Source organism: Melitaea cinxia, chromosome 21 (assembly GCF_905220565.1).
Source record: "Melitaea cinxia chromosome 21, ilMelCinx1.1, whole genome shotgun sequence".
NCBI lineage: Eukaryota > Metazoa > Arthropoda > Insecta > Lepidoptera > Nymphalidae > Melitaea > Melitaea cinxia.
The window spans coordinates 5,925,466-5,953,453 of NC_059414.1; the positions used below are offsets into that span (position 1 = coordinate 5,925,466).

The 27,988-nt window shown below is 38.8% G+C and overlaps 2 protein-coding genes and 1 non-coding gene across 3 annotated transcripts; 1 reads left to right on the forward strand and 2 right to left on the reverse strand.

The window, feature by feature from the left end:
• Positions 1 to 1,877: 1,877 nt before the first annotated feature.
• On the reverse strand, positions 1,878 to 3,618 carry LOC123664257. The gene is made up of 3 exons (XM_045598852.1): positions 3,605 to 3,618; positions 2,205 to 2,681; positions 1,878 to 2,142 (listed from the first exon to the last, which is right to left on the reverse strand). Exons 1-3 carry the CDS (start codon positions 3,616 to 3,618, stop codon positions 1,878 to 1,880), a joined length of 756 nt encoding a protein of 251 aa, XP_045454808.1.
• An 833-nt stretch (positions 3,619 to 4,451) lies between these two features.
• Positions 4,452 to 26,905, reverse strand: LOC123664259 (probable DNA mismatch repair protein Msh6). The gene is made up of 20 exons (XM_045598853.1): positions 26,551 to 26,905; positions 26,221 to 26,370; positions 25,495 to 25,622; positions 23,655 to 23,797; positions 22,528 to 22,723; positions 22,043 to 22,177; positions 21,788 to 21,920; positions 17,576 to 17,718; positions 14,466 to 14,600; positions 13,764 to 13,953; positions 12,980 to 13,286; positions 12,224 to 12,379; positions 11,093 to 11,339; positions 10,203 to 10,358; positions 8,755 to 8,889; positions 8,213 to 8,434; positions 7,769 to 7,978; positions 6,612 to 6,789; positions 6,217 to 6,368; positions 4,452 to 4,736 (listed from the first exon to the last, which is right to left on the reverse strand). The coding sequence occupies exons 1-20, from the start codon at positions 26,693 to 26,695 to the stop codon at positions 4,452 to 4,454; spliced, it is 3,546 nt and encodes a 1,181-aa protein (XP_045454809.1). The 5' UTR covers positions 26,696 to 26,905.
• On the forward strand, positions 9,782 to 9,854 carry Trnar-ccu. The gene has a single exon. It is a non-coding gene; the product is annotated as a tRNA-Arg (tRNA).
• Positions 26,906 to 27,988: the final 1,083 nt, after the last annotated feature.

A 27,988-nucleotide genomic window follows, 5' to 3' on the forward strand; every position in this document is an offset into this window, starting at 1 on the left:
ACTTACACAAAATAAATATCTCGATATTATGTAATTATGGTATCGATTAGTAATTATGTTTTATCTTATTAACTAGGTAGCTAAATAATTCGAGTTTGCCAGTTAATAGCTTTTTTCCAATTAAGACTGCAGACTTTTGCATTAATAGTAGTAAGATTATTACGAGAATAATTATTATATCACATGGATTTATAAATAAAGATTAAAAAAAAAAGAATAAAGTTAAATGACTTTTTATACAAATCATTGATTACTTTAAAAATCTAATTATTATAGACTAAATTGTAACGATGAAATAAAATTGCAACTTTCTGTTACTTTAAATCAATATAATTTTAAATGAAATTAATTGTGGTCAAATAGTTAAATATTGCTTTATTTGATCGTATTCGAAAAATATTTATAGTCAACAAAATTTATTCCATATTAGAAATTATGAATTCATTGAATTTAGATACAATTTATTTTGTTTTTCAAGTATTTGTATTTGCCTGTCCTACGGATGTTTGGTGCCTTACGAAAACATTTTAGCTAAAATAGATTAGATGCCATGAAACGTCATTTCGTTTGTTTCTAACGATAGTAGATGTAATTTTATTATGATTGGATACGATGCTAACATTAATGAAGTCACCTCCTACCGCGGGTCCATGAAGCACAGATTTAAGTTGCGCAAACAATTGCTTAAATTTTGTATGTGGAACTCATTGCATATATTTTTTAAGTTTTGTAGAAGTTTTTTGTACGTTAGATGTTTGCAAATATATCTTCACATCATCAACCAATCGCCTTAAATTTACTTCCAAAAGATACTTCTTAATATTGTTTGTGCAAAGTAAACTTGTGCTGAATAGGCTCAATCAAAAAAATAAGTTAAATATTGAAGTTCAAGTTGGAACACCAATGTTTATTTAGACTAAGAATTATCGTACGAATTTTGCCGTTATATACAATTTTAATTAGATTTGTCCTACTTTGTCATTTTACTCTCGACGATGCTACGCTTAATTTTTAATGTTTTTATTCCGATTTGTTTTATTTTGAATATAATATATACTGTTATGAGGCAATTTCCTGACGAGCTCAATGAATGATACTGAATAATGAAAAAATGATACTTATAATCGCTAATATATAGAATCTAGCTGTGTGTAATACTACGCCTAGTCAATATTTGTTACAAATTACATAAATTTAATATAAGTGTTAAAGATAAGTTTTATATAAACTATTTACGTAATTTAAATCTTTTATTTCCCCGTTGTTTTTTATATTTTTTTTTACCTAAAAATGAGTTTGTTTTTCAATGATTTTACTTATAATAAATGTGACGAGACTTGATAATTGTGAGTAATTAGGTAACTTCAATTTGATTTTCTATATTTATATGATAGTTTTGATAATAATGACGCTGGAGTTTGTATGGACAAATGTATAAATAATTTGTGATTTAGACATGATAAATATAAAATTAAAATCTCAAATGTATTTTATTTATCAAGTTTTCATATTTAATAATACGCCGTAGAAATTAGAAAAAATTAAAGTGAAATTTTACTGTATTTTTTTAAATCTAGTTTATCCATCTATTGCTGAATCGCAATAATGCTTGGAAAAATCAAAAATTACTTTACTCAACTAGCTTAGCTTAACTTTTTTTTATATCACTAGGTCGGTAAACAAGCGTACGGCTCACCTGATGGTAAGCGATTACCGTAGCTTATAGACACCTGCAACACCAGAAGCATCGCAAGCGTGTTGCCAACCCAATAAGCTTAATAAAAAATAAAAAATAAAAATAAAAATGTTTATTACTCAGACAACAAAGGGTCCATAATTGTTAGTAAAAATAAAAGATGAAAGCTTAATAACTACTGTTAGTACTTAATAACTAAAAGTGACCTTGTAATGTCACACAAATGCCTGAGTAGTGGACAGTCATCGCTATCGGCGATGACCCTTAAGACATTGTTGCGACTGCCGCGCACTCGCCTTAAAAGTGAGCTAGCCTTTTTGCGCAGCATGGCCGGAAAACTGTCGACCCCTGCGTGCGCGAACATACTAGAGGCACTGCAGTACCGCGGCAGCCCCAACAATGCCCTAAAGGCGTTATTGTACTGTACACGCAAGGCGTTGTAAGACCTCTGAGTATAGCTGACCCATAGACTGCTCGTATAAAAAGAAGTGCAGTAAGCTTAAAAAGCGTGATCTTAACTGGTGTTGAGCAGCGAGCAAATCTGCGGGCCAACATGTTCGCCCTGATCGACAACGCCCTGCGTTCTCGCTCAATATCAACATTATCCTTTAGATCTTCTGTGACAATGTGACCTAGGTACTTGAATTGGTGTACTCTAACAAGACATGCCCCGTTTAACTTTATTAAGGGTATATTTTCCGGTAATCTGTTGCCAGCCTTGAAGACTAGGTATTCACTTTTCTTGTTATTGTACACCAATCCATGCGTCTCAGCGTATGACTCGCAAAAAGTCAGCATCCTCCTAATTGCGCTGACAGAGGGGGCCAGCAGCACCATGTCATCCGCGTAGCTGATATTATTGAAACATACGCCACCAATATGGCATCCGACCCTTATGCTGCTTAGCCCCTCAATCAGCGCATTGACATACAGGTTAAAAAGATTAGGTGAGCTCAACCCCCCCTGCCTCACTCCACATATCAACCTATATGGCTCCGAGTACAATTTAGAGTTAATAATAGTTTGCTCTCAAACGAACAAAGCCGACTTCAATTACATCGACAAGGACAACGTAGGTGTACGAAAAAATAGTCAAGTATGGATTATTAAATATAATTTGAAAAGTAATTGTCGCATTTCGATTAAATTTAAATGAGACCACATGGTATGTACCACCCATGTACCACCTTTCGATTAAAATAAGAATCATTGAAATCGGTCCACCCAGTAAAAAGTTCTAAGGTGACATACCTTTAAAAAAAATATAGTCGAATTGAGAACCTTCATTTTTAATTGGGCAAAAATCACTTTTGAATCGTTATTTTTTAAATTAAAATTATAGCTGTCACCAATTCAGAATGTAGATTACACAGAGAAGCTTTCTTTGGCCATTGATTGTTCAAACAAAACTAGTGTGAACAAATAATAGTGTGTTGTAAACAAATGAATTGAAACTAAAGTAAAATTTGTAAAAAATATCTTTATTGAATATGGGGTAGCACATATTACATATCTTAATTACATAATCATCACAGGTATACCGAGGTTTTTGTGTAGACAAATAAACAAAGAATTCAATATTTCAATGCAGTATCAATTAATTATAGACAGAGGGCACAGTGCAGTTCTGTTTAACATGCAGGTTGATACATTGATTAATTGGTTTAACAGCTTTCAGTTTTATCAGTGGAGCACAGTTGATTTCACCAATTTCGCCAATTGAGGAGACAAAGAAGATTGATCGGTGTGGTTGAGACACTCAATTTAATTTTAACAAAAAAATAAGTTTCATTTTAAAAACAGCATTTTTTTACATTTATTCGACAGTTGATAAACTTGATAAATGTAATTTGTAAGATCAATGTTGTTTCATAAAGATGAACCAATGTTCACATGACAAACTGATACCTTATATTTGTCATATTGAGGGCATTAAATGAAAAGTTTGTTAACTTTTCTTGTGTTTAACAATAGCAATTATAAACAAAAATATTAAGGACTAAAATCACAGCTTCCAATGGTTATTATAAGTATACTTAATAACAGGTGGGTGTATTACATTTTATTGTAAATGGATTATTATAAAAATTACAATTCTTAAGTATACTGATGAGATACATAACAAAACATTTAGTTTATTATCTAAAATATAATTAATACAGCGAACAAAGATATATTTTTAAATAATATCATAACTTGTCTTACAAAGACATACAATGGCACAACTACAATTCGGCATTGATTCAAAATTTTGAACCCAGGATAACTGATTAGGAAATATGCAAGAAATTTAAATCTAATTAATTGTATAAAAAAATGTAACAAAACAAGCGAGTGAAATTTTAATTTGCAAAATTCACTATCTCACCACTCATCATTATTTGAATGACGTCACAGAATATCCTGTGATTGATCATTTTTTTCACATTACAAAAGTAGTAAGCAATCGTACGTTCCGCCAATCGTAAGTCGATACTGCAGGATGCTGCAATGAACATACAATATCAGGCCCATTGCAAGCAACCCTAGCTCCCACCCTCACCATGTAGGTCTAAATATGCATATTCCCTAATAACAACTATCATCCAAGCCCAAATTGATGTTACTATACTTAGTCCCGTATAACAATAAAAACAACTTAAAAATTACACATTCGCATCCGTAATAAAATTGTTGGAGAATTCTAAAGTGCAAACACTCGTTACGCCCACGGATAAAATGCTCACGTAAGAATTTTAAGACACGTGCAAGTATGTTAAATATTTAACGCAGCGAGTAGCTTCCGCACGTGTTGGGCACTATCGGCCTTGCAGAGGTCTCTAGCAGCGCGCACGCACGTGGCCTCCAGCTCGATACGGCGAGCAATGAGACGCGCGCGAGCAGTGACGTCACGAGGCACACCCGCCAGCCGGGCCGCGTTAAAACCGTACGACTTCGGGCACGCGCCGGCCGACAGCTTGTACAGGAACGTGATACTCTCTTCGGGTACTTCACCCTCGCCCTCTCCCTCCGCACTTTCCTCGGTTTCCACCATGCACGCCTATGGACGAAATGGGTGAAAGATGAGAAATAATGGAAATTTCTAAATTAAAACAACTCTAAAATGGGAAATGTAATGAGAACAAGGTGCGCAGCAAGCTGGTAGTAGTTGAACTATTAACGTGTGTGCGCACAACTCACCATGTGCGCCAGCAGCACGGCGGGGTGCGCGGCGAGGTGGCGCACGAGCGAGTGGTAGTGCGTGGAGAACACGGTGCGGCGCCAGCTAGTCACACACGTAGTAGTTGAACTATTGACGTGTGCGCACAACTCACCATGTGCGCCAGCAGCACGGCGGGGTGCGCGGCGAGGTGGCGCACGAGCGAGTGGTAGTGCGTGGAGAACACGGTGCGGCGCCAGCTAGTCACACACGTAGTAGTTGAACTATTGACGTGTGCGCACAACTCACCATGTGCGCCAGCAGCACGGCGGGGTGCGCGGCGAGGTGGCGCACGAGCGAGTGGTAGTGCGTGGAGAACACGGTGCGGCGCCAGCTAGTCACACACGTAGTAGTTGAACTATTGACGTGTGCGCACAACTCACCATGTGCGCCAGCAGCACGGCGGGGTGCGCGGCGAGGTGGCGCACGAGCGAGTGGTAGTGCGTGGAGAACACGGTGCGGCGCCAGCTAGTCACACACGTAGTAGTTGAACTATTGACGTGTGCGCACAACTCACCATGTGCGCCAGCAGCACGGCGGGGTGCGCGGCGAGGTGGCGCACGAGCGAGTGGTAGTGCGTGGAGAACACGGTGCGGCGCCAGCTAGTCACACACGTAGTAGTTGAACTATTGACGTGTGCGCACAACTCACCATGTGCGCCAGCAGCACGGCGGGGTGCGCGGCGAGGTGGCGCACGAGCGAGTGGTAGTGCGTGGAGAACACGGTGCGGCGCCAGCTAGTCACACACGTAGTAGTTGAACTATTGACGTGTGCGCACAACTCACCATGTGCGCCAGCAGCACGGCGGGGTGCGCGGCGAGGTGGCGCACGAGCGAGTGGTAGTGCGTGGAGAACACGGTGCGGCGCCAGCTAGTCACACACGTAGTAGTTGAACTATTGACGTGTGCGCACAACTCACCATGTGCGCCAGCAGCACGGCGGGGTGCGCGGCGAGGTGGCGCACGAGCGAGTGGTAGTGCGTGGAGAACACGGTGCGGCGCCAGCTAGTCACACACGTAGTAGTTGAACTATTGACGTGTGCGCACAACTCACCATGTGCGCCAGCAGCACGGCGGGGTGCGCGGCGAGGTGGCGCACGAGCGAGTGGTAGTGCGTGGAGAACACGGTGCGGCGCCAGCTAGTCACACACGTAGTAGTTGAACTATTGACGTGTGCGCACAACTCACCATGTGCGCCAGCAGCACGGCGGGGTGCGCGGCGAGGTGGCGCACGAGCGAGTGGTAGTGCGTGGAGAACACGGTGCGGCGCCAGCTAGTCACACACGTAGTAGTTGAACTATTGACGTGTGCGCACAACTCACCATGTGCGCCAGCAGCACGGCGGGGTGCGCGGCGAGGTGGCGCACGAGCGAGTGGTAGTGCGTGGAGAACACGGTGCGGCAGCCGCGCGCCGCCAGCTCCACACACACGCCCGATGCGATGGCGGTCCCGTCATATGTTGACGTTCCTCGACCTGAAGTTTATGAACAAGTTCGAATTAAAAACAAATTGCTTGCAACTACTTTTCTTTGAGAGAAACATAAAAAACGGTGCACCCAGTAAAAAGTTCTGAGGTGAGTCATACATAAAAAATACAGTCAAATTGAGAACCTCCTCCTTTTTAAAAGTCGGTAAAAAACCAAATGTTTAATAAACATAAATGCAAGCGAAACCGCGTGAATTGTCTATTAAATAATTAAAGGATGCCATAACTCACCTAACTCATCTAACAAAACTAGAGAGTGTAAAGTCGCATGTTTCACTATAGCTGCCGTTTCGTTCATTTCCACTAGGAAGGTGGATTGCCCAGACAATATATCATCAGAAGCGCCTAACCTTGTAAAGATACGGTCAATTAGACTCATACTGCATTCTTGCGCTGGTACGTAACTGCCCTGAAAAGGAAAACTAGATGTTTTAAATTAAATTATAAATAAAGAAAAATTCTGATGTGTGTTTTTCACGGGACATTGTACGGCCCCTACAGCACTCCTGTAACGGGGGCTTGGAAACACAAAAAACACAAGCCCCTAGACTGGCCTAGACCACGACAAACTTCTGCATGACTAATAAAACATATTAGCCAAGTACGGGTATCGATCCGCATCAGCCACATACCAGAGCTTTAACCATTGCGCTAAAGAATGGGTTCCCAAGCTTATTTTGTCTACTGCCCACTAAGAGAATAAATTATTTTCTAGTGCTCCCTTTAAGCAATCTTTTAATGAATATTAGTTGATGTTCACAAGTTGTAGGCGAGAGTCCTTATAGATTAAAAAATTGTGTTTGCAGGCAAATGAAGAAAAACTGACTTCAATTATATTGACATGTAATACAAAGTAGCTAGGCGAAAAAATAGTCAAGTAGATACGCATTATCAAAGATTACTCTAAAAGTTGTAATCAGATCTCGATGAAATTTGAATGGGACCACATGATAAACATCGGCTTTCAAATAAATTAAAAATCATTAAAATCGGTACACCCAGTAAAAAATTATGCGGATTTTCGAGTTTCCCTCGTTTTCTCTGGGATTCCATCATCAGACCCTGGTTTCCTTATCATGGTACCAAACTAGGGATATCTCCTTTCCAACAAAAAAAGAATTATCAAAATCGGTTCATAAACGATGGTCTTATCCCTGAGCCAAAAAATATATATATACAGTTGAATTGAGTAACCTCCTCTTTTTTTTGAAGTCGGTTAGTGACAAATCGCCCTCCAAGCCTCTACATAATGCCATCATTTTTCTTGTGTATGTTTCTTCCCCCCCCCCCCCCCCGTTAGTACTGCAGCGCCCACAAGGGGGCATTATCGCCCACTTTGGGAAACACTGCGCTAAAGCATCGTAATATAAAGCTTATAAAAAACTCACCATGTGTGCCAATACGGACAGCAGGCCGACTTGCCTCATGAGAGTGGATTTGCCGCCCATGTTGGGTCCCGTTAAGAGAAGTAGTCGACGCGCTGCTCCCTCTCCCCCCTGAAAAATTTCACCCCCTTTACCCCCCAACACTGTCGAGTTGGGGATGAAATCGTCGAGTAGGATGCAAGGGTGCCGACCTTCGGTTATGTTGAGGTATGGCTGGAAGGAAACAATTTAGGATGTCAGAGGCTTTAAGGATTTTTGTTTTGTTTAATTTTTTTAAGGGTCTGTAGATTAAAGTAATAATTAATAATATTTGAATACTTGAAAGCAAAATATATTTTATTTTTTGTTATCAATGATATAAGGTTTCAAATAGATTGCTAATGTTGTCATGGACGAATTAAATGTTGTAAATATTTATGATAAAAATTCCTAAAATTTCATTCTTACCTCTTGATTCTTTTCAAAGGTAATTTGTGGCAAGCATATATCCCCGCTTTGTTGTCTCGCGAACTCAGTTAAAGCCAGCAATATATCCAATGTGGCAAGGCATTTGGTAGCCGTTTCCCATTGATTGTAACTTGATGAGAACTTCTCGAATATTCGACGACTTAGATCTTTCAATACATTACTTTTCTGCTCCTCTGCTGCCATCATTCGTGCTAGGAAATCCTAAATATAAAATGATACTTCAACATATTGAGACATAGTAAATAATATGTATTATTATTGTACAATTCAGCACAGCTGTTAGACAAATATGAGGAAGATTAGCTAGAAAAGTAATTTAATATTTGTTTTAGCAGATAAACCAAAAAAAAAAAGGATTAAAAATATGTATCAATTCCTTTAATACAAATAGTAATAAATCAGACAATCCTGTGTTAACAATGTAATTATCTTGTTATACGCCGTTTTAGTCATTATTTTGAAATAAAAACAATAATTTACAATTTAAATAGTTTTTTATTATTATAAAGACTTATACATACTTTTGTTTCGTCAGTAGAAAACTTTTTAAACCCTTTCCTTGCTCCTTCTAAGTGATATTCAGGTCCAGCTTTAGCTGCGGCGTTCTGCGGTATTTCTAATTGATAACGTTTTTTATCCGTGCCTACGTAATTTATCTAAAATCAAAAAAGCAAAATTATACTACACTACTTTATTTTCAGTAAAAATCTAATTTAATGAACCTGATTTTTTAATCGGTGCAGGTATCGTAATTGCGATTGTACAAATAAAAAAATAGTTATATTCGAAATTAATCTTCTTCCTTTAAAAATCGATTAAAATATTGGTGATTCTGTTTTGCAATTGTAAACCTTATAACATAGTCTCAATTAACTTTAACTACGATTAAACAGTTGCCAATATACATTTATGAAGGAAAGACGTGTTTCTTTTACTGATCCGCCGGCACAAGCCAAACTAAACCTTACGACGTTACCAAATATAAAGAGTACACTAAAATGCTAAAACCAACACGCCACGCGGTTTCGCCCAGGTAATTTCCGATTCCATGGGAATGCCGGGATAAAAAGTAGCCTATGATATAATTCTAACTGAGGTAGGGCACAGCAGGAATTTCCTGCTCAAAATATGGAGTAGCCCGACTGGGGTAGTACCTCGACCTTACAGAAGATCACAGCAAAATAATACTGTTTTCAAGCAGTATTGTGTTCCTGTTGGTGAGTAAGGTGACCAGAGCTCCTGGGCGGATTGGGGATTGGGTCGGTAGCGCGATTGCGATGCTTCTGGTGTTGCAGGTGTCTATAAGCTACGGTAATCGCTTACCATCAGGTGAGCCGTACGCTTGTTTGCCGACCTAGTGACATAAAAAAAAAACTCTAGATCTTCAGCTATTTACGTACCAAGTTTTATTAAAATCGATCCAGTAGTTTTTGCATGAAAGAGTAACAAATATACTTCCACGCATACAGCCCATCCTCAGAAACTTATGCATTTATGAGTATGTAATTGAGTAGGTTATGATACGAAATTTGGCACAATTATCTATTCGCCCCTGTGGCCTAATGGATAAGGCATCGGCCTCCTAAGCCGGGGATTGTGGGTTCGAGTCCCACCAGGGGTACATAAATCTTTTTTTTTTTTTTTTACATATAGTAATTTATAAATAATACTAGAAATTGAAAAATAAAACTGCTTGAAACAACCTTAAATATTAAATAATCCTGACACACAATGAAATTCGGCGCTAATGAATTAATATTTTATAACTAGAGGACCCGCCGGGGTTTTACCGCGTTTTTTTACCTTCACCCTATCTTCGATGTATTATTATACCCTCATATACTTTTCTGGCTTTATACAGCAAAAAAAAAATGCATGTTATCTAATTTAAAACTCATTTTTCAAAGAAATTTTTCAACTACAGAATATAGTTAAAGTATTAAAAAATATTTTTACAACAGCTATTCACCCTGCATTTAAAGTATTTCTCCTGTTTAACTAAATATTGCTTTAGTTCATCTTCTAAGTCCTTTATCACTTGCAGGATATCATCGTACTCGCGATCAACGCCAGTCCCCGGCAATATACGACCTTCTTTCTCAGCTTCTTGTTGATTAAATGACGCCTGGAATAAAAAGAGGAAAAACATTATATAATACACAATTTTGTATTAACAAAGTGGATATTTAAAATATATTAAAATATTTAATGATTATTTATATCATATTGTTTATTTTACTTTTAATAAGAACATTTCTTTGCGCGAAAAAATATTAAAATTGTTTCTGTAACTCCTTACAGTTAGCATTTATTGATTACAGACAAATAAATTTTTATCTCTTAAAACATTATTAAAATACTAAAATAACTCAAAAATCGCAAAACTAAGGGTTACTGATAATATAACAAATTTATAAATCAAATATTTTTGAATTTTGTAAACAAACAGTTTTATTAACTGCAGCTTCTGATAGTATTAGAAATAATACAAATGAAAAATTTTATAAAATTAATGTATATCAAGTTAAAGTTAAGTAAGAACTTATTACTTTTATAGCAATTTTATTATAATAATTTATCCAGTAGATATGCCGAGGGTTCAAAACTTAGCAGGAACAAATAATAATAATTAATCTGTTTTATAATTGAAGTAAAACTTCTTTACGCACGCTTGACTTGGGGAGTAAGCTGGTGAATGCGTGACGAGAGCGTTACGAAAAGTGTAATCGGGAGAGGCGAACAAAAGTTGAGAGAGAGATATAAGTAAGTGAAGATGGAAAGAGAGAGTTACGTTTCGTAGTTTTATTTCAGTCGTGTAGTCTAAAGCACAATCGATTTTTTTCTGTCTGGTGTATTTACCTTAAAGAACTTCAACGTCTCTCTGTAATCAGGAAACCTTCCAACAGGATTAAATTGAGTCAGATGCCTCAGTAAAACAGATTCTATGTCAGAAAATAATTCTGATAACTTGAGAACAGAAGTAAATCCGTTCAAGACCGATATAAAATCTAATACTTTTCTCTTTGAATACGTCTTCTCTTCATAAAATATAGCTCGGGAGTCAGGATGGTTTTGAGACTTTTTAAGATTGCCCAGGGCATGAATTCTGAAATGAGAATAAATTGTATGTTAATTAATACATCTATAAGTAAGTAAGTATAAGTAACTGTTATGAGTCAGTTTTCAGCAGAATCTGCATTCTAAATTGGCGATAGCTTTAGTTTAATTAAACTACTAATTTTGTGATACAAAATAAATTTATTGCTATATTTAAAAGTCCTTTAACAGCCTATTTTAAGAAATAAATATTTGTTTTTAATTTTTTTCAAGTTCAATTATGAAAGAATAAATTTAGCTAATTATCCCTTACTGGTTATCAAATAATATTGTTAGGTGGCAACCAAAGTACTACATTTTTTTTAGGAAGGAACATCTAGCAGAGTAATTTTTTTAGTAGTATGGTACCAAATATTTAAGAACAGCTATATAATTCTACGACTAAGACTCGGCTAGTTAGAGCGCTAGTATTCTCCATATTCCTCTACGGAGACGTCGACCCTGCAAGAAAGTGAGAAGAAGAAAATAGATGTGCTCGAGATGTGGTGCTGGAGAAAAATGTTGAGTGTCCTGGAATCAATTCCGGACCAACAAGTTCATTCTAGAAGAACTCGGCATCAAGCAGCATCTATCTTCCATCGTACATGCTCGAATTCTCACTTCCTTTGTTCAAGTGATTAGACGAGACAATGTCTCCATCAAACGTCTAATCGTCCAAGGAAAAGTAGAAGGAACCAGATCTCACGGCAGATCGCCTATGAGATGGACGTTCCATTGCATATGTGCTCCCGAAAAGCAGCTGTCAGGGAAGAATGGAGACAGATTGTCAAGCGTGTGTCTGGTAAGTGATGACCACGACGGCTCTGACAAGAGCGTAACGAAAGAGATGATGATGAATATAATTCTACATTAATAATAATAAAATAAACTAACTTAGCTAAGAGTCTCTCCAAATCAGGCAAAGCTGTCAATATATTTTTTGCATCTTGGCACAGTTCTTGATTTTCAAACAAAGTTTTTACTGCCTCTTGTCTTTCTTTAATCACAGCCAAGTTACAACTCGGAGAACAAACCCATTGGTAAAGTAATCTGAAAAATATATTAACGATTTTCATTTAAAAATTTAGACAACGCGTTGGCACAACGGCTCTTTTTGTTGCGTTAGCGGTCGCGGGTTCGACCCTGAACATCTTTATTGGCGAAATTAAAGCAAACACTTCAATTATTCTTTATTTGTATTAGTATCCAATATTGTATTAAAACTGGCCAAATCAATCGTAAACAAAACCAAGCTTATTAATAAGTAAATTTTTTTATAAAAAAGCAAGCCTATGCAAGCGTAGAACATTAGAAAATGACTTCTTTTCAATGCTTAACCAGTGGTCAGTTCAATAGGTAACAGCCAACTGGTATAGCTACATACATAATTTTATTACATTATATACATCGATGCCTAACAGCCAAAAAGGGTTAAGTGACATTTTTTGAGAAACTGAGTTATATATATAGTTAGAATCGAATACAACTATATATATAAACTATATATATAACTCAGTTTCTCAAAAAATGTCGCTTAACCCTTTTTGGCTGTTAGACATCGACATGTACATATTTTACTTGCCCGACAATGTAAAATATGTAGTTTATTGTATTCTTAGACAATGTATAATAATAATAAAAATATCTCACCTCTTTCCCATAGGAGTACTGCAATAGTTCAACTTATCATATAAACATCCCTCATCTAGGACTATTCTCAAGTTCCTCAATGTTATAGCGTCTAGCACCATTGTATTTCCACCTTTCCATTCATTTTCAACCTTATCTTCTAGTAATAATGTGCTATTGAGTACATCAGGCGGTGAATATTCTTCAAATAATGACATGCCAAGAATTTGGATGTCCAGTAAACAGTCAGTTAAGTAAGAAACACAGCCTCCGAGTGCTTTCACTGCTAAGTAACAGTTGCTAGCTGGTGTCAGTCCAAGAGCATCACCTGAAATATTTTACAGGTAAGTGATAATCTTAACAATAGGATATATAAGACATTGCTTAAAATGTTTAGTATAGCACGCTATAATTAGGTATGTTGAACTAATTTTTTTTAATACAATTATTTCCCTACACTAAGGACTACTCTAGGAATGATGCAGCCTGTGTCAAAAGTATTTTAAGCAGAGGTCAGTCTATTCCTCTTAAGCACATATCGTATAGTAGTAGATAATTATAGGATTACATAAAAGGGTCTCAACAAAAGAGATTGAATAAAATCACCTCAACGACCCCAAATAACATAGCAATCCTATGCCGAAAAATAAGAAACAAAAAACACAACATAGTACAGAAACTATGGTGAACATTGGTAAGGATTATAAAAATATTTATCATGAGCATTAATCAAACCCGGAAATGTTAGCACATAAGCTAGTTAATGCAACCACTTTTTGACTCATAGTATAAATTTTTTTTTTACCTTCATGTAAAAATGGTTTAAGTCCATCTGGCCAGTCCCCATCAACATTGGTTCTATAATATTTTTCGGCAAGTATTTTCAATGTCTTTTCCGGTGTCCACATAGCGGTGTGTTCGCGTCTCGCATTGTGACAATGTGTTGACAACAGTTTAGATGTTCGTGCTGTTGTCAATTTGCGATCGTAGATTATCTTTGGAAATAAATGACAAATATTCTTAATAAGATGATTAAATATTTTTTCAACAGAAGCTAATACAAGACTTTAGGAGTCGTCCATAAAATACGTTCGCAAAATTAGGCGCTGCGAGTGTGACAAGACTTGACAAGAGCGAGAGGAGGTGAGAACCTAAAGAAAAGTCACCTTTGCAGTACATTAACTTTTTACCATTTTTTCATAACTTAACAGTTCTTAATATTTTGTTAGTGAAAGGCACCCATTATCGCGTATTTATAAAGCTTATTCATTGAAGATATATTTATATATAAAAATTCATATATTGGAAACAAAAAATATTTTAGACTCGAGCTAATGTGACTTAGCTTGACAAAGGAGGAGGGAAAGGTCCAAAATGGTAAAGTTTTTGTGACGTATTTCATGGACGGATTAAGTGTTTTACCTCTAGGTATATTATCTTTACATAATCTAGTATTAATTTATTAAATATTAGTATCAGTACACTTTAAGGTTAAGCAATGTCTTACCAAAGCTGGTGGGTAATGTGCCAATGTAGTGAGTAGTCTCGACGAATGCTTGTCGTCTTTAAACTGTCCCAAGTGAAACTGTCCTATCGTCGTATCTATGAAGCAGATTCCGTATGTACTGCAACCATTGCTTTCCTAAAAACAAAGTAAGTGGTTCTAAAGGATTTCTAATTCTTAAATGATCAAATACATGAAAATACTTGAGGCAATTTGTAATTCATTCCCATATAAGATGCTATTAAAGGGGTGATAAGACGTACGAACTCAAAGAACGCGGTTTTTAAGATCGCGAATTTACTCGGCTCGACGTCGGTGACACACGCGAAGCTTACTCATTCTGTATAGAGATGTCGTTGACAAAAGAAGCTTTGTGTTATTTAGGAATTGTATCGTATTACACTTTAAACAAAAAAAGACAAAGTTCGGAAATAATTCATATTGAGTAATTTCTCAATCAAAAGTAACAAAAATTACAAATACCTACACTACAAGCGTTGCGCGTCCACGGACTGGCAAACATAATTGTGTGTAAAAAACCGACTTCAATTTCATCAAGTAACACATCGTAGGTAGACGAAAAAACAGTCAAGTAAATACGCAATTATTATAAATAGCTCAAAAATTACTCGTTAGATCGCAATCAAATTAACCACACGACACACACCACCTTATGATTTAAAAAAAAAAATTGTCGAAGTCGGTCCACACGGTCAAAAGTTCTGATGTAACATACATAAAAAAAAATACAGTCGAATTGAGAACCTCCTATATCATCATATCATGTATCCTTATTTTTCGTTGAACGCGACTTCTAAATCACAAAATAGTGAACCACAACAGTGTGACGAGCACTAACACACTAGTGTCTCACAGGGGCCCACCACAACAGTGTGACGAGTACTGACACACTAGTGTCTCACGGGGCCCACCACAACATGTGGCGAGCACGAGCACACTGTGCTCACAGGGTCAGCGTACCTCCTCGGCGACGGCCAGCATGTGCTCCGCGGCGGGCAGCGCGGGCGCGGCGTCCTGCGGGCCCACCACAACAGTGTGACGAGCACTAACACACTAGTGTCTCACGGGGCCCGCCGCAACAGTGTGGCGAGCACGAGCACACTGTGCTCACAGGGTCAGCGTACCTCCTCGGCGACGGCCAGCATGTGCTCCGCGGCGGGCAGCGCGGGCGCGGCGTCCTGCGGGCCCACCACAACAGTGTGACGAGCACTAACACACTAGTGTCTCACGGGGCCCGCCGCAACAGTGTGGCGAGCACGAGCACACTGTGCTCACAGGGTCAGCGTACCTCCTCGGCGACGGCCAGCATGTGCTCCGCGGCGGGCAGCGCGGGCGCGGCGTCCTGCGGGCCCACCACAACAGTGTGACGAGCACTAACACACTAGTGTCTCACGGGGCCCGCCGCAACAGTGTGGCGAGCACGAGCACACTGTGCTCACAGGGTCAGCGTACCTCCTCGGCGACGGCCAGCATGTGCTCCGCGGCGGGCAGCGCGGGCGCGGCGTCCTGCGGGCCCACCACAACAGTGTGACGAGCACTAACACACTAGTGTCTCACGGGGCCCGCCGCAACAGTGTGGCGAGCACGAGCACACTGTGCTCACAGGGTCAGCGTACCTCCTCGGCGACGGCCAGCATGTGCTCCGCGGCGGGCAGCGCGGGCGCGGCGTCCTGCGGGCCCACCACAACAGTGTGACGAGCACTAACACACTAGTGTCTCACGGGGCCCGCCGCAACAGTGTGGCGAGCACGAGCACACTGTGCTCACAGGGTCAGCGTACCTCCTCGGCGACGGCCAGCATGTGCTCCGCGGCGGGCAGCGCGGGCGCGGCGTCCTGCGGGCCCACCACAACAGTGTGACGAGCACTAACACACTAGTGTCTCACGGGGCCCGCCGCAACAGTGTGGCGAGCACGAGCACACTGTGCTCACAGGGTCAGCGTACCTCCTCGGCGACGGCCAGCATGTGCTCCGCGGCGGGCAGCGCGGGCGCGGCGTCCTGCGGGCCCACCACAACAGTGTGACGAGCACTAACACACTAGTGTCTCACGGGGCCCGCCGCAACAGTGTGGCGAGCACGAGCACACTGTGCTCACAGGGTCAGCGTACCTCCTCGGCGACGGCCAGCATGTGCTCCGCGGCGGGCAGCGCGGGCGCGGCGTCCTGCGGGCCCACCACAACAGTGTGACGAGCACTAACACACTAGTGTCTCACGGGGCCCGCCGCAACAGTGTGGCGAGCACGAGCACACTGTGCTCACAGGGTCAGCGTACCTCCTCGGCGACGGCCAGCATGTGCTCCGCGGCGGGCAGCGCGGGCGCGGCGTCCTGCGGGCCCACCACAACAGTGTGACGAGCACTAACACACTAGTGTCTCACGGGGCCCGCCGCAACAGTGTGGCGAGCACGAGCACACTGTGCTCACAGGGTCAGCGTACCTCCTCGGCGACGGCCAGCATGTGCTCCGCGGCGGGCAGCGCGGGCGCGGCGTCCTGCGGGCCCACCACAACAGTGTGACGAGCACTAACACACTAGTGTCTCACGGGGCCCGCCGCAACAGTGTGGCGAGCACGAGCACACTGTGCTCACAGGGTCAGCGTACCTCCTCGGCGACGGCCAGCATGTGCTCCGCGGCGGGCAGCGCGGGCGCGGCGTCCTGCGGGCCCACCACAACAGTGTGACGAGCACTAACACACTAGTGTCTCACGGGGCCCGCCGCAACAGTGTGGCGAGCACGAGCACACTGTGCTCACAGGGTCAGCGTACCTCCTCGGCGACGGCCAGCATGTGCTCCGCGGCGGGCAGCGCGGGCGCGGCGTCCTGCGGGCCCACCACAACAGTGTGACGAGCACTAACACACTAGTGTCTCACGGGGCCCGCCGCAACAGTGTGGCGAGCACGAGCACACTGTGCTCACAGGGTCAGCGTACCTCCTCGGCGACGGCCAGCATGTGCTCCGCGGCGGGCAGCGCGGGCGCGGCGTCCTGCGGGCCCACCACAACAGTGTGACGAGCACTAACACACTAGTGTCTCACGGGGCCCGCCGCAACAGTGTGGCGAGCACGAGCACACTGTGCTCACAGGGTCAGCGTACCTCCTCGGCGACGGCCAGCATGTGCTCCGCGGCGGGCAGCGCGGGCGCGGCGTCCTGCGGGCCCAGCGCGCGCGCGCCCCGCACGCTCACCTGGCACACCTCGCGTCTCACCACCTTGTCGGTTTTGCTCGTCAGCCCGCTGCCTGCAAGTGAACGAATTAATTAATGGATTTTATTGAGGTAGGGCCCAGCCTATATATCAGATATATGCTGTGATGCTTCTGTTGTTGCAAGCGTTATATGGTATGGTACCCATATGTAAATACATACACAAATGTAAATTTGTTTGCTTTGTCTCCTTGGTAAATGACTACCAAAGTCTATGGATATCTGCAATACCAGGAACAATACATTGCTTTGCATCCAACTCTGAACCCTCCCCTGGAACACAGTCTACCTTATTTAGGACAGAAACTAAATACTACTCTAAAGCAGTATTTTTTAGTTGTAATGCTGTGCTGTATTTATTTATATATTTACTAGCTGTGCCCGCGGCTTCGCCCGCGTTGAAATCAGTTTGTCACAAGGTTTTCCCGGTAAACTTCCAGTGAAACTCTCATCAAAATCATCTTAGCCATTCCGTTAACCTTCCTCTTGAAGCCCTCTCTCCATTGGTGAAACCTCATGAAAATTCGTTCAGTAGATTTTGAGGGAATCGATCACATACGGTTTTGGGGACTTTGTTTTATAATACACTAACTGTTGCCCGCGACTACGTCCGCGTGGTTATAAAGATATGCATTACTATTAAGATGCTTAACGCAAATTATTTTTTTTATTTCAGTCACTTGAAATGCTTATCACTCTGAGTAACTTTTTTAAACGCACAATTTAGTATAATTTAATAGTTATTTTTATAAAACCTCTCTATACACCACATTTTTAGTTTTATTTTCAGGCTGCAGTATATTGGAAGGTTGGAAGTTTGTATGAAATTCCTATGTTTTTGAAGTAAGAGACTTGAAATTTAAAATGTATGCTCTATATATAGTGAGAAGGTGTTCAAATAATGCTTCTTTAGAAATCAACTCCCTTTTAGGGTAAAAATGGTAAGTTGACTCACTCATCACGAAACCTCCGAAGCTATAACAGCACAAAGTTGAAATTTGGCAAGTAGGTTCCTTATAGGGCATAAACATCCGCTGAGAACGGATTTTACGAAACTCGACCCTTAAGGGGATAAAACGGGGGTTGGAAGTTTGTATGAAAGTCCTATGTTATTAAGGTAAGAGATTTGAAATTTAAAATGTATGCTCTATAAATGGTGAGGAAGTGTCCAAATAATATATCTTTAGAAATCAACTTCTTTTGGGGTTAAAATGGAGGATGGTAGATTGACTCACTCATCACGAAATCTCCGAAACTATAACAACTACAAACTTGAAATTTGGCAGGTAGGCTCCTTATATGTATGCCTCCTCCTTCATTACTTAACATATGTTAACGATCTTAAAAATGTTGTAAAAACCTGTGAAATGTATCAATATGCGGATGATACATGTCTTCTGTCGGCCCATCATGATATAAAACAAGCAATTAAAAAAATTCAATATGATTTTGACCAACTTTCAAAATGGTCCCATGATGTTGGCCTAGTAATAAATAGAGAAAAAACAAAAGTCATCTATATAAGCTCAACGCAAAATAGATTCTCTGGGGACATACAAATCACTGCACATAGCCATCAATGTTTTCATAATTCATATACTGGTACCTGCAACTGTAACCACATTGACTTTGTTAAAACTCAGCGTTACCTTGGTATTACTATAGATACTAACCTCAATTGGAAAGAACATATAAACAATGTCTGTGACAAATTACGTGCCCTTTTAGCCAAATTAACCATAATTAAACCCAAAATTCCATTCTCAATACTATTAATCTTTTATAAATCTTTAGGTGAATCTATTATATCTTATGGACTAAGCACCTACGGTCTTACATTTAAATCACATCTCGATAGAATCTATCATCTCCAATTACGAATCTTAAAAACAATCGTACCCATATACATAAGAAATAAATACAAAAACAACGCATTGAAATTATTTAACTACTGCAAAGTAATGCCAATACACACTAAAATAAAATATACATTATTAATAGAACAATATTTTAATTCAAACATTCAAATAAAAATGAGTCACTATAAACTAACAAGAAATATTACAAATCACACATTAAAAATACCTAGGCATAGTAATTTTTATGGAAAACGTACGCTTGAATATATTATTCCTTTCCTAATAAATAATCTGCCATCGAATTTAAAAAAAAAAATTCAAAAAATAACTATAAAAACATATTTAAAAAATTCTTTTTAGAACAACTTAAAGAGAGAGATTGACATGACCGCATTTATTATTTTTATTATGATTATTACATTTTTTTTTTTTAACCACTTAATGTTATATTTTTTTTCTTTCCAATTATATTCACATGTATAATAATCTATATTTGTATAGCTTTATATCATATTTTTATGTTAGTAAATAATATAGTATGTACTTTAGTATTATTACTTTAGAAACACAGTGCACTGTTAAACTATTCATTGTTTTTGCTGCACTGTTTATCACATAAATTGTATCTTTTAAATAAATAAGACTACTTCAAAAACATAGGACTTTCATACAAACTTCCAACCCCCCTTTTACCCCCTTAGGGGTCGAGTTTCGTAAAATTCCTTCTTAGCGGATGTCTACGTCCTATAAGAAATCTACCTGCCAATCATTACAGCCTATACTGTCCACTGCTGGACACAGGCCTCCACAAGTTCTGTTCTTATTCTGTTCTGTTCTTTTCTGTTCTATGCTGTTTTATTCTGTTCTATTCTGTTCTGTTCTATTCTGTTCTATGCTGTTCTATTTTGTTCTGTTCTTATTCTGTTCTATTCTGTTCTGTTCTATTCTATTTTGTTCTTTATTCTGTTTAGTTTTGTTCAAATTTCAAGTCTCTTACTTCAAAAACATAGGCCTTTCATACAAACTTCCAACCCCCGTTTTACCCCGTTAAGGTTCGAGTTTCGTAAAATCCGTTCTTAGCGGATGTCGACGTCCTATAAGGAGTCTACCTGCCAAATTTCAAGTTCGTAGGTGTTATAGTTTCGGAGTATGTGATAAAGTGAGTGATGTATAGATAGATAGATAGATTTCATACATACAAGTTTACAGAGCTTTGCTCCAGACACAAATAAGTCAATCAAAATTTAAAAAAAAATGCAAAAACACAGGTATGACAAATGAAGAAAATAATGATAAATGTAGTATTAGAAATATAGAATCTTATCAAAATACAATAATTAAAATTTACAATGTCAATAAAAATATACTCAGTGGATAATATTAAAAGAGATAAATATCAATAATTTGGTTAAGAAATTCATATGTAGAAATTACAATATAACAATGTCAAAATAAAATATCTACTCAAAATCCAGAATTCTGTTTATAAAAATACATTGGTGTCAGAATGTTAGATATCAAAACAAAAACAAACGTCGTAACAAACGTGTATGTTTCAAATGACCTATACCCTGGTTTTATAAAAATATCTCTTTAAAAAAAGTCTTTTCTGGTAGCATAGTAATGTGTTTAGGTTACAAACATTAGTTTTTTTTTTTTAAGACTAATCTATCTGCACACATCAAACAAAATCAAAATTATCATTAGTATAACTTACATCCACACACACTCACACACACTTCAGCCTATCGCAGTCCACTGCTGGACATAGTCACCACTCAGGGCTTGCTTTGTCATACCGAAGATGCTGCTGCCTGACTTCGGCTTGTGTATTTCAAAGCCAGCAGTCAGATGGTTATCCCACCATCGATCGGCTTTTTAAGTTCCAAGGTGGTAGTGGAACTGTGTTATCCCATTTTCGCCTCTTACCACACCCACAGGAAGACCGGGAGCTATTTTCTTTACTGCTGTAGTAGCCACACAGCAGACTTACATCCATTATATATTTATTGTACAGAGTATATACATACATACTCTGTCCATTCAATTTATTTCAATATATATATTTTTATGTTCTTTGTCTACTAAGCGTTTCATATACATTGTGTATTAACGTGTATTAATATGAATAAACCAGTGTAAAAACAGCACTCGTGGAGTAAAGTCATTTCGCACCTTAACTCCTCCTATATTATTTATTGTACGTGTACAAACAGTTCCGTACATTTATAATTCAGTCACTTACTTTTACACCTCTCTTGCATCATTTCCGGTGTTTCAGTTTGCTCAACTCGCACTACTTTGTAACCTTTGGATACCAAAGTTGATGCCATGCGCGAGTACGCACTTTCTGGAAAACCCGAATGTGCAAATTCACCCTGAAAATGTTTAGTACGCAAATGCTATGTTAATTTTAAAGGAAAGCTTTTAAAGTACACATAAGTACAATAAATTTTGTCCTAGCTTGGTAAAAAAAAAAACAAGATATGAGCATGTATACCTTCATATATGAAAAGCCAAGTTCGTTGACACCTACTGCTGCATCCATATGATATAACTCGTAGAATTTACCAACTTTAAAAAACAACACACTGTCGAAATGCATTGACTTTATTTCCCACCACTGCTTATGAGCCTGTAAAGATGAAAAATGTTGTAGAAGTAAGATTAAAAATTTATTTTATATATTTTTTATATCAAAGTAATGATTAGTAATCACTTGAAATATTTAAATGTATGTATCTGAAATATGTCTTCATCACTAACCGGACCTCACAGTTTTACCTGCGTAACTTCGAGTCCGTGGGAACATCGGGATAAGAAGTAGTCTGTGTTATTCTAGATCTCCAGCTATCTACGTAACAAGTTTCATTACAACTAATTCAGTAGTTTTTGTGAGGAATAGTAACAGACACAGATTCATCCACTGTCACAAACTTTTACATTCATAATATTAATAAAATTTTACATTAAGTTAGGACATACCGGAGTCTGTTGTTTCATGAATTCTGCAGGTACAAAGAGTGTAGTCTTGTCATAGTCCGGATGGTCCGGCCTACGTTTCATCGCATCCCTTATGTTTTCTGGTTTTAACCACTTTAATTTGCAATGAGTCCAGTTACCCTCGTTTGCTATAATGGGGCTATCATGAGGTGAGATCTCTTCTTTTTTTGGTTGTGCCCTGATAGAAAATATAAAATAAAATATCTTTTTCAGACTTCTTTTTCCCTTACTAAAATTTTTTATTGTTATACCTTTGAAAGATAGTTAGAAATGTGTGTTTATTATTAAATATGTTGGAGAGCCACTTAAAGTATCAGACTTTCTGCCTCTTTAACTATCTGTTGAAGTAATGGCCCTCAGTCTTACAGAATACAAACATTTGTCACAAACGGGTATCAAACCTATCACCAATGGTCCAATAGTCTGTGAATTATACATTTAAAAAATACAGAACCTACTAGACACCTTTTCTAGACAACCTTTGAACAAAGATTACAAAGGAAGATATAATGATAGTAAAATTAAATATAAAAAACAAAATAAGGGTTCCGTACCACTGACTAGATAAAATATTTAGACATCATTTTTTTTTTTTTGTTTAAATATTTTTTTATTTTAATTTATTTATTTATTATTAAAGTAAATATACAAATAAGTATTTTGTGGTCTGAAAGAAGATGTAGTGACAAAAATTGTGAAAGATATGCTCAGATTTGGTAATGTCGAGAGAAAGAGTGAAGAACGATTGACGAAAAAAGTGTAGAAGGCGAGGGTGAATGGAAGGGTTGGAAGAGGTAGACCTAGGCGGACGTTCTGACCAGGCCCGAGGAGGAGTTGCTGGACTTCCACCTGGGAGGGTCCCTCGTATGGCGGATAGGGGAATACCGCCTGCGGTTTAACGAATGCGGGTGGTAGAGATCTTCGGAGCCCCGCGGACCAAAACCAGACGATGCGCTCCGGGTACTGCTTTGGTCATCAGAGAAATGTGAGCGCAGGTGTGTTGGCAAGGAGTTACGGAGGTGTGTGTGGCGGTGAGACGTGGGGGTCGGGTTTCCCTTTCCCCACGCGGCGGACGGGGTGGGCGGGTTCGCTCGCCCGCTCTAAGGCGCGCAAGCCGCATGCCACCGGGTAGCGCTGGGCGCTCTGCAGTTTCTGCGGGGCTGCTAGATGCGACCCGGTGGCCGAGGAAGGGCTGGACCTCACGGTCGCCCGGACTCAGACAGTGGGGCAGTTCCTGGACCTCATCTTCCTCCTGCAGACGGCGGAGGGATCGACTTGGAAAGGTTGAGCGTCCCTTCCGACGGGGCCGAAAGGCCATCAACCGGGGGCGTCGTGGTAATGTGCGGAAGCGATTCCATAGTGTCCCCACTAAGGCGCCGGCGGAAAAAAGATGTGGGTTTTAGTCTAGTTAGGATTTAGTTGGTTAGGATAGTCTGGCATTGCACCTCACGCCGGGAGTTCCACACTCCCGTCACCCTCGTGTGGCGGGGTTAGTGCGTAAATGCATTTCCCCATCTATAAAAAAAAGGCGGACGTTCCGAGACCAAATAAGGGACGTCTTGAAAAAAGGCCAGGTCAAGAGTACCCTAAGCCTGAGCATGAAAGAGCATGTCGACACCAACAATTTATACTACGCCAACTCGAATTTTCGATAAGTTGGTTTTTTTTAATGCACCTTGAATAAATGTTTTTTTTTTTTTTTGTAATAATGAAAATTGTGATATTGCAATTAATAAATTAACTTTTAAAGATACCAAATTTCAAATAAGTTTCTTAATTAATATAAAAGGTATCACGTTTTCCCTTTTATAAGCCTCTATTGTAAAGTTCTCTTTTATGAGTTAGCTTAGTATAAATTGCTGGTGTCTATGTATGAAGGGAATAATGAAAGTGGACGAAGCGAAAGAAGTATGTAAGGATCGTAGCAAGTGGAAAGAAGTGGTTGGTCTCTGCCTACCCCTACGAGAGTATGTATGTATTTTGTGACTATTTCAAGCGTCTACGTGTTACCTAATTTTTTGCCTAATTTTGTAAGTAAAAATACAATTGAGTATTTTATGAATATTTCAAGTGCCTACCTGTTGTCTTTATTGATATAGAGCAAATAAAGGGCAAAAAAAATCGCGTTTGTTGTATGGGAGGGTCCTTAAATTTTTTACTTTATTTTTAGTATTTGTAGTTATAGCGGCGGCAGAAATACATAATTTGTGAAAATTTCGACTGTCTAGCTATCACGGTTCTTGAGATACAGCCTGGTGACAGACAGACAGACAGACAGACAGACAGAATGAATGACGGACGGACGGACGGACGGACGGACGGACAGCGAAGTCTTAGAAAAAGGGTCCCGCTTTTACCCTTTAGGTACAGAACCCTAAAAATAACTGACTTCAATTACATCAAAAAGTAACACAACATAGATAGATACATGGAAATATAGTCAAGTAAAAATGCATTATCAAAGATTACTCAAAAAGTAGTCATCAGATCTCGATTAATTGTAAATAGGACCACATGACAAGCATCAACTTTCGATTAAAACAAGAATCATCAAAATCAGTACATCCAGCAAAAAGTTATGTGGTATAATACAACATAGGTCAACAAAAATAGACAAGTAAATACACATTATTAGATATAACTCCAAAATTACTTATCAGATCTCAACCAAAATTAAATGGAACCACATGGCGCCACCTTTCGATTTATAAAAAAAAAACATCAAAATCGGTCCACCCAGTCAAAAATATTGAGGTACCATACATAAAAAATTAAATACAAACAATTTGAGAACCCCTTCTTTTTTTGATAGTTAATTTAAAGAATTAAGCAAAATGTCTCTAAAAAAACTCTATATATAAGTAATAATAAAGATGTAATACTCTCAAATATTATAATTCTAATCAAATTTTACTGATTATGAATTGACTAGAAATTAAATCATACTTACACATTGTGTGATATGACTCGTTTGGTTTTATCACTTTTGGGTGATTCATTTGGTTCATATTTGAAACTTTCCTGCAATTTCTTCTTCATAGACTCCTCACCTTTAGGCTTCTCAAGTTTGTTATCTACTGAAATTATATGTTTTTAGTAAATATAAAGAAACAGAAAAAAAAAATTTTTTTAACCCATAACCTAGCAACTGAAATTAAAGAACTTAAAAACGTCTATGAATTGAATGCTTAAAACCAAATGGTCACATATCTTTTTGAAATTGCAAATACGAGCCAATAAGGGAAATATACTGTACAATATGTGTAGAATAACAATTTAATGATAAATTGACAATATCAAACTATAAAATATGTCTACCACTTCAGCCTATCACAGTCCACTGCTGGACATTGGCCTCCACAAGTTCGCGTCAAACATTACAGCGCGACCTCATGTTTTGCCACAAAGTCACAACATTGTGCAGGCGGGTTGGTGACCGCGGGACTGGCTTTGTCGCAATGAAGACGCTGATGCTTGTCTTCGGCCTGTGTATTTCAAAGCCAGCAGTTCGATGTTTATCCTACCATCGGTCGGCTTTTTAAGTTTCAAAGTGGTATTGGAACTGTGTTATCCCTTAGTCGCCTCATACGACACCCACGGGAAGAGAGGGGGTGCCTATATTCTTCACTGCTGTAACCACACACCACGCATAAAATATGCCTATATGATTTTTACCTTTATTTTCAACATCGGAATCATCAGAATCTATAGGATTTAATCTAATTCTCTTTCGTTTCTTAACAGAAATGGCTACTTCCTCTTCACTGTCACTGGCATTCTTGTGTGGTTCTGGTGACGGAGTTGGTATTCTTTCGCGTTTTTTATCTGAACATTTTGAGTTGAAAATTAATTACGTTCTATTTAATTTTAATGTATTTTACTAATGTTGATATTACTAAACTAAGCATTTATAAACAGTAATTAAAATCGTTTTATTGGTTACAAAAATTATATAAGTGAAACATTATTTTTATACCATATTATAATTATATATTAGGTACTTACTTTCTACTTTTGCATTATTTGAAGAATTATTCAATTTATTATTACTTTCATCGCAATTCTGTTTAGGCTTCTTGTTACTCGGCGGTGTTTTAGTAAAATAGTTGAATAACGTATTAGAAGCTGGAGTACTATTACGTTTAGACATATTTAATCAATTAATATTCCATTAAGAAACAGAACATTCCTTGTGTTATTTTCTCAGTTAAGGTATGGTATGGTAAATACAGTAATTGTCTCTTCACTATATTTGCTTGGTATTTTCAATAGGTAATCAGTTTTTGGCGCAAATTGCTGCGTACAGCAAATGTCACGTTTGTATGACATAGCTGTATATTCAATGTACTATTATACTCTGTGGTATGATACATGTCAAGAAATTGATAAAGAACGTATAGAATTTATTATACTACATATACATCATGAAATTAGATTATATACATAATTATGTAGCGACTATTTTGTGTAAGGCGTATGTAGCTACTTTTTACACTCCAGTATTATAGTACGAATTATTAAAATAAACGTAAGAACTCATGTCCATAATCTCGAACATATTCGTAGGAAGTATATATGTGCGTGCATTGGACAAACAACCCTAAATAAATCAAATACTGAATACTTTGATAGTTATTTATAGTATTAAAAATCAGAACGATCACGGTCTTATACACAGGTCCATATATACCTTATATAGCCTTTGCACAGGTCGTGCAACTACAGTAATGGGTTATGGGGCATGACGATCGATAGGTGTGCTGTGCAACGAAGACAGAATAGTATTTTGTCTCTTTTTCTATCCCACATCACGTATTTATGTTTTAAAATATAACCAATTACAATGAAACGTCACTCAATATAACCAATTACTATGAAACGTCACTCATGCGCAGTGCGCACCGCACCATGTGACAGCCATAGATATAGTAAAAAAAAGTAGATAATGCGCGGCCTTTGTTGTTAGTGAAGCCACAAAACTCGGCTCCTTCAAGTAAATACACGCGCTCACGCACACATATGCATCAAACTACGCTCATTTTCGTTAGTATGTCACGAGGCTTCATACAGTAACTTTGCATAGAAAATGCCGTCTTGTGTGATTAAATGGTGCAAAAACAATACCAAAGTAAACAAAAAATCTGAAGGAATATCGTTTCACACGTAAGTACATATAAAATTTTAAATTTATTGTTATTCCAAAATAATATTGAGGTTATTCGGAACTTATAATTTCTATGCCCCGAAATGACGTACCGAGGGAGTGTTACCAGTAATTTTTATTTCCATTACCCCAAAATGCGGGTAAGTAAATTGTAGGCAATCATAGAAAAATAATTAAGTAGAAAGTGGACATCATTATTGTGTTTTTTTTTATCGTGTGATTTTATGTTACATAAATTGAAAATAAAAAAATCAAAATATATTTATGAATTATTAACTC

Bases quoted from the DNA above. Each gene is read 5' to 3' on its own strand.
- LOC123664257 (XM_045598852.1), bottom strand. The intron at 2,143-2,204 runs GCTTTTTAAGCT...CTATACTCAGAG, and splicing joins TCAACACCAGTTAAGATCAC to GTCTTACAACGCCTTGCGTG.
- LOC123664259 (XM_045598853.1), bottom strand. From the start codon at position 26,695: ATGTCTAAACGTAATAGTACTCCAGCTTCTAATACGTTATTCAACTAT. The intron at 12,380-12,979 runs GTGAGATATTTT...TATATTTTTCAG, and splicing joins AGTACTCCTATGGGAAAGAG to ATTACTTTACCAATGGGTTT. The intron at 8,435-8,754 runs GTATGTATAAGT...TTTTATATTTAG, and splicing joins TTTCTACTGACGAAACAAAA to GATTTCCTAGCACGAATGAT.